At 34.5% G+C, this 15,799-nt stretch overlaps 1 protein-coding gene across 6 annotated transcripts in view; it reads right to left on the bottom strand.

Moving 5' to 3' along the window:
- The window catches only part of TMPRSS15 (transmembrane serine protease 15), a 65,010-nt gene that overhangs the window by 25,837 nt on the left and 23,374 nt on the right, over positions 1-15,799 (bottom strand). For all 6 annotated transcript variants that reach the window (XM_065741839.1, XM_065741834.1, XM_065741835.1 and 3 more), the window contains 7 exons: positions 14,446-14,595; positions 11,922-12,024; positions 11,361-11,511; positions 10,462-10,603; positions 4,123-4,212; positions 2,679-2,804; positions 2,090-2,221 (listed from right to left, as the gene is read on the bottom strand). In XM_065741839.1, the coding sequence (XP_065597911.1) occupies positions 2,090-2,221; positions 2,679-2,804; positions 4,123-4,212; positions 10,462-10,603; positions 11,361-11,511; positions 11,922-12,024; positions 14,446-14,595 (894 nt within the window). The remainder of the gene's footprint in view (positions 1-2,089; positions 2,222-2,678; positions 2,805-4,122; positions 4,213-10,461; positions 10,604-11,360; positions 11,512-11,921; positions 12,025-14,445; positions 14,596-15,799) is intronic.

Genomic DNA, 15,799 nt, shown 5'->3' with positions numbered 1-15,799 from the left:
GAGGAGAGGAAAATGAAATTGTAATTACTAGGTTAGGTTGGTGTTCAGTGGAGATAATCCAGTTTACCTGAAAATAAAATTGGAAGAATAATATAAAGGACTTTTTTCTAATGCCTTTCTTCTTTAATTCTGTGTTCTCTATTTCCTTGCTTCCCCATTCCCTTTATCTCTTGCTCAGAATAAAGACTATTTTTAGATAAATAGAAGGGAATACATATTACATATTGAGTAAATATATAGCTATATTATTTCTGTGTTCAAAGTGTATTTTAATGGTGCAATTTATTATGTGGAAGTCTTATTTAAGGCAAAACAATTGCTCAGCTTCTAGATTTTTAATCTCAATATAAAATTATTCATTTGACGGTCAGAATGGACTGTTGTGTAACATAGATGCAAAAGAATATGATTTTGAAACACAATCACTGGCCTCAGCTGATGCCAGATTTTCCATAGAAATGATTTTGCATGGCTAGATGAGAACAAGATTTTCAAATCTACCATTTAAAAAAAATATATGTTTTGTATTATAAAAAAGTATCTATTTTCAAATTATGCTTCTTTATCAAAATCTCAATATTTCATGGAGAAATAAAATGTGAAGAAAAATCTACTTTTCTTCTAAAATTCACATGACGACAATGCTTTTATCTTTGGACCTGTAGGCTAGTGAAATTAGTATGTGTCCTTTGGCTGCAAAGATCATGAATAAGCATAATTCTTTTGGAAATGAAAACCTTTTAATATATTTAAGCAGAACTGGCAGTGGCTACTTTGGGAACTCCACCTGACTAAGCTTAATTCTTATTTTACAGCAAAATATGGGCAAAGGTTCATCTTAGCTGAACCAGCTGAAAGCAGTCTTAGCACTGGGCTGACTAAATGTGATAGAGAAGGAAAAAAGAAAAGCAGTAAAATATGCTTATGCCCACATAAACCTGCATCGCAGTCTTCTACGAAGGGAATCGATTTTGCAACAATAAATTAATGGTTATGATTTTTCAAATATTAAGAAAATTAATATCTGTGTTATTGTTAATCTGTAAAAAGTTGCAAGTATTTAATATGCCAGAAGATATTTGTCTTTCTGATATTCAAAGAAAAGGTGTAGATTCTTGTTTTTTTTTCTCTTCATGCAAATGAACGGTACTGCACACATTTCTGAACACACTGATCTTCCATTCTCTCATTTCTGTTGTCCGACTTCGAGAAAAGTAATACACAATCTTTAGTTTCAGTAAGATTTGTTTTAGAGACAGAGTAAAGATTTGTCCTAGTAAGCATAATGCTGTTCCATATATTTTTGGGTTTGGTTCAAACTTGCATGTTTTTGTAGAGATGATCACTTGTTTTTGCAAATGACAGGTCTAATTTCAGTCAGTAAAATAGAACTATTTAATCAGGGGGCTGATTAGGACCAGAAACATTGCTGTCCACATATATAAATGTACCTTTTCCTTCACATATAATGTGCAACATCAGCAAGTGTGCAGAGAACAGCAAGCTAAGTGGTGCAGTTGATACAGCTAGAAGGTTGTAGAGAAGCTTAAGAAGTGGGCATATGTAAGCCTAATGGGATTCAACATTTCTCTTGAGTTGGGGCAATCCCAGATGTGTGCATGGACTAGAAAAAGATCTCATTGAGAATAGATCCACAAAGCATGATAAAAGAAGTCCTTGTGAACAAAAAGCTGACCATGAACTAGCAGTATGTACTAGTAGCTCAGCAGACCAACTATCACACATTAATGACATCATCAAATGAATGACAAAGTGATTGAATGACAGATTTTATAAACAATAATTAATATTTGCACTCTTATTACTTAAAAGGTCTATCAGTCAAAATGATGAGTTGCTTTTTCCCAAACTATTGCAGAGAATTGGAGATGGTATGGATAACGACCAATTTTGTAAAGTAACAAAAATGTCAGTTATTATTCTGGAAAACCTAATATGCAGATGGATGACTGCTAGCCTTTTTAACTTTTTTATATTTCTGTTGATTAAGGACAGAGAAATACCATCTGTACTCTAATTGTATTTCAAATCTGGTATACTCTCTAAAGACAGGAGATCATACACTTACCTAGATTGTAGCCAGTAGTAAAATTTGCAAGAAATCCCTTATTTGTTGCAGACTTGTCCGTAAAAAGAGTCACTGTCATCTGGTTTGTTGTAGAGAAGACATCAGGCAATGGATCGTTTCCAGTATAGACAGCTATTCTCCAGGAGAACGTGAAGACATTTATGTTATTTTATTCATATTTATTTCAAAATGTTTTAGGATTCAATGTAAATACTGCTACTACATTAATGCAGCTATTTCTCAAAACTAAATGCAATAAGATTGAAATTACTAAAGCTCAACCCTAATTTGATACATCAGTACAGAAAATAATGTTTGACCAAGGCACAATTGTGCTTTTGTTTGTCCACGAGCATGAGCAGTCTTATTTACTAAGAAGTTATTTTCTTTTGGTTGCATGACAAACTAAGTGTTTACAAACATTTTGGAAATGCAATATCACATATGGTACGTTATCTCAAGTTTTTCTCATGGTTTCAAAGACACATAAGTCTGAAGAAAGAGAGAATTATTTTCCTTTATATTAGATCCACCAGTTAGCATAAATGGCCTGATTGCATTAATTTTACTGCACATCAGTATTACTTGCCCAAAAGTAAGGAATCTTGTCCTCTCCCATCTCTGACTTCAACTACATCATAAATATTTTCCAGATCAAAAACCTGAAAATGAAGTTGAATGTTTTTTCCTTTTTCAGCATTTAAGTACCATACACCTAGAAAATAGTAACACAAAAACACAAAAATCACCTTATTGCTTTTTAGAGTTTACTGTGTAGTTTTTATGTTAAAGGAAAAAAATATCTTTGCAGCAATATTCAGAATCACCCAAGAGATGTATAAGTTTAAATCTTATTTTAAAAGCAACTTATGCTGCCAAGATCTAAAATTTCATTGCCTCTGATTCTCTAAAGCGCCTTTGAATATTGAATTTAAGATTCTAAGGCATACACACAAAAATTTATTACCATCCATGGCATCTGCATATTTGTCTAAGGTAAAAAATTTATTATTTTTTAAATATGAAAACGTGAAAAATAGTTTTGTCATTTAATACTTATGCTATTTGATAGTAAAATCATTTCTATAATCCTTCACAGAAAGCTGCCCTTCAAGTTAGATCTCCTTTTACAGAAGTATTTGCCTCTGTTTAATCCACCCTTACCTTGTTTATTCTGTGTAAGTGGGGATACCATGGAAATCTTGCAGTTAAAAATAAACAACATAAAATACTTTTCTCACTTCATAGAAGGAAAAATATTTTTCCACTAGTTACAATCTCATCTGGAACTTGTGAAATTAACACTTGGAAATGCAAGCTGTATCTCAAATGGGACAGAAACACAGAACAACTTTTGTTGTTGTTGTTGTTGTGATTAGCATCACAACACAATTCTACAGTTAAAGGTGAAGTAATAAATAATTGAAATTTAATTAAGAGGAAACAGCAGAGTTCTCTGCTTCATCCATCAACTGCACATGGCATATCACCTTGAAACACTGTAAGTCTAATTTTCTTTTCACTTTTGCCAACTCTAGATTAATCTACATCAAGTAACATTAGTAAAATAATACTGTCTTTACACCAATAGGTTAAGAAACATTCAATAGAAAGATAATCCTTTGCAAAATGCATAAATATATTCTTTCACCTTAAAAAGATTAATTATTTAAGGAAAGTGATGACCAGGCTTCTAACCTGGCAAATTCACTGAGGTGAAATGTTAAAACACAAACCTTCAGTACTTAGTCTGTTTTACTAACAAAAATATTTGACATGATAGATGTGACGCAATTGGCCTGATTCAAACATAATGGTTATGCTGAGTATAACGATTTTTAATCAAATGATTAAAAATAATATAGAAATAATCACAAGATTCCTTAGCTTCTGCTAAGTGCCATGTGGATAGACTTCAGTTAAAAGTGCCCACTGTATTTAGCTAAGATCTTTTTTGCTTGACAATAGGAAAGCACATTTAGAATCGTTATACAACTAAACTTTTCCTGAAGACTTGGAGAAGAATAACTTACAGAAAGCTTGATTAGGATAATTGTTTGGAAAATTTTCCGAGCTGAATGTACTGTTTGGCTCCCAGAGTTCAACTGGACCTCCACAGTCAGCTGAAAAAGAAAACATTAAAAAAAAATAAAAATCTATTGCCTTCCCATTGCAACCAGTTGTTTTAAAATATAATTTGGAAAAAGTAATTTTATGAAGAAGATATTTAACATAACCACAATAAAGACCCAGTTACAGTGATATTATTATTATTATTGAACAATGAATTGTGAAAAACCACCAACCAAGTAAGGAGCACCGGAGAAGGTGTGTAAGAGCTTCACTGCCCTTATCAGTTGCAGTGTCTAAGTCAGACTTGCTGACCCATACAATTCATGCCATTTTGTTACTACAGCTATAGGTCAGTGAAGACCTAGTGGCAGGGTGTACAACTGTGTTCATGATGGTGTACACATACACATGATAGAAAATTGGACAAAAGTTTGTAATATACAGTCAATTAATATAAAAGCTAGAAAACAAGCATGCAAAACAGGAAACACGTATGCCTTGCTTATTTGATTCAACTTTTTGGAGCACTAACAGAGATACTGAAGTTTAAAGCCTGTTCATTCAATTATAGGAAACACTTTGTGGCAAGACCTTATGGATCTATAATTGAAAGCATTAGAATTTATCAGAAAGATTCTTGACAGCAAAATTTTATCTGAAAAAATCTTGAAAGAATTCTAAAAATCTGCTTGAATCTTTACCTTTTCACAGTTCATCTTTGGTAAGAAGGAGCAGTACATTTTCAGATTCCATAATCTTGTACTGATTGTTATTACCGCATTATTGTTATTACCGCAACTACTACTGTTTAATTCATCAATTAAAATTTTATTTTAAAACAACTATGCTTATTAGCATATCTAACATTTTCCCCACTTTTCCAAGAAAAGTGATAATACTGATTTAAGAAATCTTTGAATTTTATGGAACCTAATACGGATAAATTTAATATAACTTTACAGCGTAATTATAGAATAGAAATCTATGGAGATTAAGTGCAAGTTTTGGAAGGAGAGAACCTAGAAAAATACTAAAGTGGTTTGCACAGGTACTCAGACATTTCTGAAATCATTCTAATTCTAATAATTCTAATTCTGCACCATCATAATGAAATCTATTTTCCCATTGTAGTTGCTCTCAATTATTTGTTTCAGAAACAAACATTATTCCTCCAGTCCTTTCAGAAAATAGAAATAAAGGCAGAAGAATTCTATTTTTTTTTTTAATTTAATTCTATTCCTTTAATTAAATGTTATTTTTTAAGACAGAATTTGGCTAAACATTGCTTCCATTATGACTTACATATTGTGTCTTGATATGTCTGTCAGAATTATGTACTGTGAGACAATAGCATAAGGATGTAATAATCTACAAGTCTTACCAAGTTTGACAATTGAATCTCACTGGGAGGAAGCTCCATTAAATACAAGAATGATTTGGAATTTCTTACAACAGCCATCTTATATAACTTTAATTAGACTTCTGGCAAGATAAATTGAACTCTCTGAAAGGAAATGAACTCACTAATACGTGTGTTATGTTTCAGCTGTATGGGTCACAATGACAGCTAATTTCTGTAAGTACCATTAACAACTAAAAAGGTTAAACTGGCTTTTGTTATGGAATATTAGTGACCATAAAAAGACATGTAGAACTACTGTGAAGCTGCACAAAGATGGATAGCCAGTGTCATCTGATGACAAAAGCAATGTAAAACAAACTTTCTTAATAGCTGAACTTTGGCAACTTATGATGAAATCTGATCTAGTATTGAGTACATGTAAGGCTTGTCGATAATGATTTTTGTTTGGCATGGAAAAACAATGGAAGCAATTGATTGCACTAATGGAAATATTGTTTTAAAATAAACGTGAGTTTACATGGAGTCATTCTGGATTGTATGGCAGATGTTCATTACAGAACCAAATAGTAATCAACGTCTTGCTTCTTTCAGTGAGCATAATGAAGGATTTTCTCATATCTGTTCAGAAACCTTACCAGAAAAAATAAATAAATAATTTTCTGCTTTTGTCAAAACATTAATTTATATTGACATACACATTAAAAGTGTGGAATCTGCTCTGTAATTTCCACACTGTGGTTTGTATTAGAAAATGGGTTATAAATGAATATGAAGATTAAAGCAATCCCTGCTTTAGATGAAAGTGTAAGCTGACAGTTTTGTGTAAATGACAAAAGGAAATCCATCTTCCCTTCTACACACCAAAGCAAAAGAAATTGACTCTTCAATGAGCTTTTGTGGCACTGTGAATTATTCCAGAGTCTCTCACTGAAGCTCTAAGTCTAGCAAAGGAAATTAGCTCAATGCAAATTCTTTCATCTCTTGTTTATGGACGTGACATTTCTGTAAGAATCATCAGTGCTAGTAAAGTTGCATCACATCCATCAAAATAATGTCATGCTTTTTTGAAGATGATTGATAATATTGACCTTTTTCTGCAGGTTACAGGCAGCATGTACATAGCATGCCTCAACAAAGTAAGAATGCAGACAAGTTAGTCTTTCCTCAGGAACTGCTTAGATAGCACTTTTGCACCATATAGAAGGACAATATGGATCCTCTCATCCATTTTATATGGAGTTATACACCACATGATTCACTTCATTCTTAAATATTCAGAACTCAACACTAGACTTATTAATCATCTGATTGAAGTTAACTTACAATGTGTATTTACCCACACAACTTGGAAGAGTACCAGAGGTGGCACCTATCAGCACTTTCCAACAGTTTTACTTTAATAAAAATCACAGTCTAACCCAAAACATACCTTGCTCACCTCACTGAAATTAATGGTGTTATTAATATTTTATTTTGCTAACAGAGATGTCTTTTTGGACTATAAGTCCTTTTTTCATTACAGAGTTCTAAAATTGAATTTTGCTCTTGCATTTAGAAGTTGTGTTCTCCTTGCCTGTTCTGATGCAATGGATTTAAAGGTCAATTTGATTGGATCACAATATTGGTACATAGCATTTCAATATTAATATAGTGCCAATAGTCTTCTTCTATCATTTTAATCTTAGTCTTCTATTTACTGTTATGTTTTGAAGTATGCACTAGCTGTGCCTTGTAAGGGACAGTAAATATAAGAGGCAGTTTTGAGACACTTTGCCGTTTTAGTAGCTGCAAGCCTTCTGTGAATGTCTTCTTTAGAAGTCTCTTTTTTCCTCCAAAATGTCATGTCCCTTCCACATTATGTTACAAAGCCTCATTCATATTTTAATTTTGAGACAGGCTCTTTTCATATTTGTGTAAGTTTTTGCTTTGAATATATGTGGAGCTGGTTACATCATATGGAATTATTGTTCATTGTTTTACATGCATTTTCCAGATTTCAAGTGATGTCTACAGCTATTTTTCCATATCTTTTCTCAGTGAGATTCTTCTAACTGGCTCTATGGAACTTCAATTATAAGTGGAATCTTTAATCTCTGTTTCTTTTTAATAGACTCCGCAGTGTAATGGGTCTGAAGCAAGCTGTATATCTGGATTAATGTATGTAGAAACATAATTCCTCCTATTTCATTAACTTTCAGTTGATGTGGAGAAGATACACAAGGAAAATCAACCCTCCTCCAGTTTCTGAGATTCAGAAGTGAGGCCAAGGAGACAATTACGTGAGATGAAATGAAACTCCTCGTAGCAGGGAAAAAAAAACATCCATTGTTACTAGGCCGTAAGGAAGACCCGGGGAACTACAGGCCTGTCAGCCTGACCTCGGTATCAGGGAAAGTTATGGAACAGATGATCTTGAGGGAAATCACATGACACGTGCGTGGCAATAAAGGGATCAGACCTAGCCAGCACGGGTTCACCAGGGGCAGGTCGTGCTTGTCCAACCTCATCTCCTTCTATGACTGGGTGACCAGACAGGTAGATGAGGGAAAGGCTGTTGATGTAGTCTACCTGGACTTCAGCAAGGCCTTCGACACGGTCTCCCACAGTATTCTCCTGAGGAAACTGGCAGCCCGTGGTGTGGACAGGTTCACTCTTCTCTGGGTGGAGAACTGGCTGGAGGGCCGTGCCCAGAGGGTAGTGGTTAATGGAGTTAAGTCCAGCTGGTGTCCTGTTACGAGTGGTGTCCCCCAAGGGTCAGTTTTGGGGCCCATCTTGTTTAATATCTTTATTGATGACCTAGACGAGGGAATTGAGTGTACCCTCAGTAAGTTTGCAGATGACACCAAGTTGGGAGGATGTGTCAAACTGCCTGAGGGTAGGAAGGCCCTTCAGAGGGATCTGGATAGGCTGAACAGCTGGGCTGAGCTCAATGGGATGAGGTTCAATAAGACCAAGTGCCGGGTCCTGCACTTTGGCCACAATAACCCCATGCAATGCTATAGGCTTGGGGCAGAATGGCTTGAAGAATGTAAAGAGGAAAAGGACCTGGGGGTGTTGGTTGATGCTCGGCTCAACATGAGCCGGCAGTGTGCCCAGGTGGCCAAGAAGGCCAACGGCATCCTGGCCTGTATTAGAAATAGTGTAGCCAGCAGGAGCAGGGAGGTGATCATCCCCCTGTACTCAGCTCTGGTACGGCTGCACCTCGAGTACTGTGTTCAGTTTTGGGCCCCTCACTACAAGAAGGACATTGAGGCCCTGGAGCGTGTTCAGAGAAGGGCAACAAAACTGGTGAGGGGTCTGGAGCACAAGTCTTATGAGGAGCGGCTGAGGGAGCTGGGATTGTTTAGTGTGGAGAAGAGGAGGCTCAGAGGAGACCTTATTGCACTCTACCACTTCCTGAAGGGGGGTTGTGGTGAGGAGGGGGTGGGCCTCTTCTCCCTGATAAATAACGACAGGACGAGAGGGAATGGCCACAAGTTGCGCCGGGGAAGATTTAGATTAGACCTGAGGAAGCATTTCTTTTCTGAAAGAGTGGTCAGGCACTGGAATGGCCTGCCTAGGGAGGTGGTTGAGGCACCATCCGTAGCGCTGTTCAAGAAGCGTTTAGATGAGGTGCTAAAGGATTTAATTTAGTAGTTGGGTAGAGATAGTGATAGGAGGATGGTTGGACTAGATGATCTTTCAGGTCCTTTCCAACCTTATGAACTTATGAACTAGAGCAAGCAACTATTCATCACGGGGAGATTTAACAAAGCAAGAGTGATAAAGTCAGGATTTGGTTTTCGCACACTTGTAATTTATGCAAATTTTGAAACCATTCATTAGATCAGGCAGACAGAACCCTTTGATGGTTTTTTTTTGTTTGTTTGTTTGTTTTTTTTCACCAGAACTCTTAACTCTGTCTTTTTCATTTCCTCCTAAGATTTTTTACAAAGAAAATACTGCTCTCTTTTTCCTTTTTTTTTTTAATGTAATGATACCTAGAATTAATAACAATATGGCTAAATGCATATTGGAAAGATCTCATCCATTGTAAGTGCTGTTCCATATAATACTTCCATCTTGGACATGTAACAGTCACATAGATCATTCTTCAACTGTTCTGGCAGTATTATTCTTTAATTCCCCTTAAGCACTGGATTTATCATTGTGTATGCATTCTCAGAACTTTGTGAACATATGCTGTTGACACCTCTGGAGATATCATGATGTGACTTTGCAAATTCTTATCCCACTACTAATTGTTCATAATTTCAAATACAAAAGTTACTATCCTCCTCTTTCTTTGTTCTCTCCACTTTACTGTTGTCCTGGAAACTCTACTATTTTAAGATCTGAGAAATAAGTTCTAAATTATTTATTAATATATTGAGCCTGGCTGGGGTGGAATTAAATTTCTCGAAAGCAGCCAATACAGTGTTGTGTTCTGCACGTGTAACTAGAACAGAGTTGATATTTCACCAGTATCTTGGCTATTGCTGAGCTGCACTAGCACATCATAAAGGCTTTGCCTTCACAGCCCTCTAAAAAAAGTAAGCTAGCAGTTGGCAAGAGGTGGGGAGGGGACATTTCAAGGGCAGCTGAGCTAAACTAATCAAAAAGATATTCCATACTCTGTGGTGTCAAACTCAGTAACAAAAACTGGGAAAGGGGCTGGTAGGACTCTTTGTTATTAACATATCTGTCCTTCTGAACAACTACTACATGCATGGAGGCTCTGTTTCCCAAGATGTGGCCAAGCACCACTTGCTGATGGAAAGTAGAAAATATTCTATTTCTTTGCTTCTTCTTCCCTTTTATTTTAATTAAACTGTCCTTATCTTAACCCATGAGCCTTTTTATTTCATCATAATTTTGCCGTCTGTTCTTTTGAAGGGGAGTGAGACAGCAGTTTGTTGGAGTTTAGCAAGCCATCAATAGTTCAGTGTTTACTTACTGGGAACTGAAGGAGTAGTAGTGGTAATTGGAAATGCAGTTGGCTCTACATAATTACTTTCATTACACTTCCCCTCTGTCAGGCTAATATCATCCAAGGCAATCTCACTTGGAGCAATCCTTGTAAAAGCATCAAATACAACCTGAAATTCATTAAAAATAGAGATTTTTTATTTTTGTTTTTAACTTAATGAGACACATTTCATCTTCCTATCCTAGACCTTTCAGTCTTCTTTCTTGAATGCTCATTTTCACTATAATCTGAGCTGGTGCTAGACTGAGAGGTGGATATCAGAGATGAGACAGTATTCCCTGTAACACAAATACCTACCATGCAAACAGTGTGGATCATTCTAAGGAATGCAGGAATTTCATATAACTGATGAACATATTTTGAAACTACTCCATAACTTTTGAATAAATAAATGTAACTTTCTGTACACAACATTCTGTGTCACTTACTAGTCCAAACTTTATGATCTATCAGCTTATTTACATGAAAAACTGCAATTTATCTATGTTCATTACTGTCTTTTACTAGATATGTATTTAAAGAAATCCTGATACCAAGGCATTTGAGCAGAAGACATTTTGATGTCTTTTTTGAATACAGTATAGGTATATAGTGCATACAAGTAAAGTATTATAACTCTGTTCTTGAGATCCCAGAACACACATTTGCTAGAAATGTGATGCAGACAGACCATAGACATATTCATTTCCTCAGGTCATCACATCTTTCTGATAGTGTTTTTACATTGATAAAAATTAGGATTGCAAGATGAGACAATAAAAATAACTGTAAAATAAATTTGGAGCTGTGGATCACTGGGTTCATTTGGAACAAAACCTATCGATTAAACTAAACTAAATAAATAGAAGTCTAAAAGTTTAACAAACCTTAAAATCAGATGTTTCGTTTAAAGTTACTTGTCCATAAATCCAGTTATTTCCATAGTTTCCTTCTTTCTGGAAAATTATCTTTTCCAGACCATGTGCATTTATTATGCTAACATGTAAACGGTAAACATTTGGACTGTACATGTAATACCTAGAGGGGCAAAAACAAAGTTTTCTAGTGAAATTGCATAGAATAATATCTAAATTTTTGATGTTTCAGGTTTCATTTTTCATGATTAAAACTGGAAGATTTACTTGATACTTTACCACATTTCTGTGGATACTTCGTTACATTTCATGACAAAAACATTTCAGGGATTCACATTATTTCAGTATAGAAATGGGGGGTACAGGGTGAAAAAGAGAACATCAAAGACAATTGCAAGACTCAAACCATAATGGAGTAAAAGTTTCAGAAGTTAAGATCATGGAAGTCTAAATAGATGTAGGCTAGTATATTGACTTGAACTAAAATATATGAAAACTATTTTTTTGTTTTATTCTTAAACCAAGTATGTGTTTAGGATCTGTATGTAATATATAGAGATTACATAGCACTACCAAAAACTTAAACAAGATGGATCTGAAGAGATCAAAGGCAAACTTTGAATTCGAACTCTTCCTTCTTCAACTCCAAGTCCTGTGGGTGTTGAAATATAGAATCCTGCAATATAGTGAACATATTTTAGAAAAAATAGAACATTATTTTTGCAAATGAGAGCAATTTTTTTTTTCTGTTCAAATATAGTATTAATAATATAAAGCACAAATGTTTCTAATGGATTGAAATATACCTGACACAGTAGAACGGAATAGTCAACAACATTAAAGGGAGTTTTTAAGCTTGTTGGATGGTCCTCAGAACTAGACATGAGATGAGGAACTGGGAGATCTAACTTTTCTTCAGTAAAGTCAAGGATTAATTTCTGCTTAGGTTATAAATATTTCACCCTGTTTGGCATTGTTTGTGTATTTGCAGAATAACTTCCAATGTGCTATGATTTTTATCCATATAAAAATGTGACATATGATGTGTGTGTTGAGAAGTGAGGTAATGACTATGTGAACATTGTATAGCATGAGGAAACATTATAAAATAGAAAGATACATTTGGAGTTTTTTTGTTTGCTTGTTTGTTTGTTTTTTTTTGCCTTTTCTGAATTAATTATTCGCAGCAGGGAATTTGAACTTCCTGCTGCAATATGGAAATACAATATGAGGCCAGTCTACAGAAACACTGTGGTTTGTCATGAGATTGGTATAAAAGTAAACAGAGATAAAGTTCTAAAATATGACTTTCACTTTATTGAAATCTTGGCTGTAATTTCAGATTTAATTCTTTTTATATGCCTACCTAGCTAATACCTATTTATACAAATATTACATAGAATTTACAAATAATAAACCACATTGTTATTTATACCTCCAGATTATCTACAATATTCAAGTATTTGAAAAAAAGTACTGTGAAATATGAATGAATTCCTGAGTTGATTTAGAAAATCATACATTAGAAGATAAATTGTTTCCACATTTCAGAAAATAAGCATGGCATTCTTATTTAGAAAATGTCTTTATATAGCCAAAATGACAGTCCTCTGTCTTTATTTCATCGGTTTTCTGAGCATTCTGAATCAGTTTAGAAAATCTTGTCCAGTAGTGAATGGCATTTTCCATTAGCACTTCTGCTGTTAGAATGTTTGTTACATTGCATGTATCATATTTTTATGAAGTATAATGCTGTGTAACACAATCAGATGTGGACAAAAAGTGAAATGAGGTTTAAGCTTAATCTAACGAAAATAATTTATAATGGAGGTCAGAAGTATTGGTTTCATTTTGAGGCTTGTTAGGTGTATTTTAATTCCTTTGCTAGCAGCAAAAAATTAAAATCCAAATCCAAATCAAGCAGCAAAACAGAGGTACACTGTCTATGTAATACCTAGATATTAACGCTGCAGTTTACATTTTTCGTTCAAAACCAAGTACTAGAAATATTAATATTCCAAATAAAAGTAAGCTTACATGTAGTAACATTACGTACATCAGCTTAGACCTATGAAAGTGAAACAGAAAACATCTAAAATATATAATCATTTTCAAAACAGCTAGAAAACAGTGTCGAATGCCTTAGGATGTAAATTTTACATTCTCTCATTTGATCTATAGTCTAGGAGTTGAGTGTGAAAACAAACAGTACTCTTAAAATTATTTAGAAAATGTTCATTTTCTCAGAGAGGGGAATAATTTGTATACAATAATATGGTGAATTATATTTTTCTTTTCCTGTGAGAAACTTTCACCTTTCATCATCAAGTAATCTACAGTTTTCCAGTTGTCAGTGTATAATTTATTTGTTTTGCATAGCATGCAAATCGTCACTTTGAAATCCAGATTACATTAACTGCTTTTAATTGTGTTGAAAAATCAGCTAAGTTGTTTGATTTTCCTGTTGAAGTAAAAAATCTCTTGGATTCTATTTCTGAAAATGCACTCATGGTATGCATTCAAACTTTGATTCCTATCAGTATTGTCCCTTTAATTAAGATCCACACATGATATGGTCACTTTTTTGATTAAATTATTTTGCTATAGATGTTGCTGGAATTTGTTGTGTGTGTGTGCTGAAACTTAGTGTGTCTGGTGTGTTACTGCAACTAAGAACACATAGGCCCTATGTACCACACAGGTTATTCTATGACTGTCATGATCAAGACACAGATTATTATTTTTTTTTTTTTTTGTAAACAAATAATATAATTTTTCTTTCCTCTAAGGTAAAGAAGGAATTTTTTTAACCTATAACACTCGTATAATACAAATATCATTCCTGGAGTTTGAACAGTGTTAAAATCCTCAATTCCTCTCACTTTAATCAGTTTATGTATTCATTTATTACTAGTTTTGGTTTTGGGATACTTATACAAGATGAAAATGAGTTGCATAAAAGATAGCTCTGACTCATTTTAATGGCAGAATAAAACTGCACCCCAATACCTCTTTGATGAAATCAGCTTAGACTGATATACCATAAGATAAAATAAGCTTTTCCTTTAATCCAAAAGCAATCTGTATATGATCTTACCTGACACATTGCCAAATGTGTGATCAAAATCAGGACCACTCATGAAGGGAAAGGTAGGGCCCTGATGTCTTTCCCAGTCCAAATCATCATCTAAATCTTGTATCCAGTAACAAAAGCCATCTTCAAAAGTGCAATCGACTCTCTCAAAATCTGTTAATAAGAACCTCTAGTAAATAAAAATGATAGATATATTAAATATTTTCTAAGATATACATAAGATTAAGTGACAGTGTAAATTTTCAGATGTTTCTGAGAATTGGAGCCTATGGTGACTCTCTTCTAAGAAACATCATTACTCTCTGAAATGTGTATTTCTTATTGTCACCAATTCACTGTCGCTGAAGGAGGCCTGAAACCTGAAGGTTGCACTTTTTTATCAAACTTCTTTCCTGATCCTTTGCAAATAAGTGGTGGGTGAACAAGAAAGGAGATCTGCAAAGCTGACCCTAAGGAATAACCCCCCTCTTAGCCATAGTCCAGGTTGCTGCAGCAGAAAGGGCTTTCTATTAGAGCCACCAGCTCAATATACAAGTGCTGTACTTCATGCACCGGGAATGATGTCCCTTTCTTTGTTCTCTACTCCTTTTTTTGGTCATACAGATTTACTGAGACAACCTCATCACTTTTCTTCCCATAATTTGCTCTGTATATTTTCTTGGTGCCTTGAATTGGCCCACTCAACAAGAATCTATAGATGCTTTTGATATTCTTGCTGCAGCTTATCCCTTTCTAGTCACATTCACTATTCATATTCTGTTCAGAATTTAGCAGCTGAATCAATCTTCACGTGCAAAATCCGCATCTAATTTTTTCCTCAACTACTAAGGTACATTGGAGCATGAGTAGTATTGCTGCATTTTTTCACTGTAGACTTATTACATGGACTTTTTTTTCCAATATCTATTCACTGAAACAATATTTCCTGAATTATTTATTTATTGACTTGGGACTGCTACGTGTGGCAATGAGATAGAACATCAGAAACTCTGGAGAACAAGTGCTGCCTGGAGTTCACAAAATAATGATTAGCACTGGGGCTCATACACAGTGTTTGTTTGTGAATAAACTTGCTGTAAGGAATCTCAAGGAAATATAGCCATAATTTTATTAATTTATTTTAGCAGCAGAAGCTTTGTAAACCACCTTCCTATTGCTAGATCCAGGTCTGTATGCCTGTAGACTGACATTCTGAAATCAATGATATGGTCTGTAAAATATGATGAAATTTCTCAGTGTAGGGCAAGGTAAAGGATTGGGGCTAGAAAATACTGCTTTCCTTTCCATTTCCATTTTATAAAACTGAAAATACAGTCTTATCAAGCATTCCAGAACAAAAAGAAAAAAAAAAGCAACA

The sequence above is a fragment of the Cyrtonyx montezumae genome, unplaced genomic scaffold (assembly GCF_038088225.1).
Source record: "Cyrtonyx montezumae isolate F1298 unplaced genomic scaffold, pur_monq_1.0 scaffold_3, whole genome shotgun sequence".
In the NCBI taxonomy this organism is placed as follows: Eukaryota; Metazoa; Chordata; class Aves; order Galliformes; family Odontophoridae; genus Cyrtonyx; species Cyrtonyx montezumae.
This window is presented reverse-complemented; position numbering and strand designations above follow the sequence as displayed.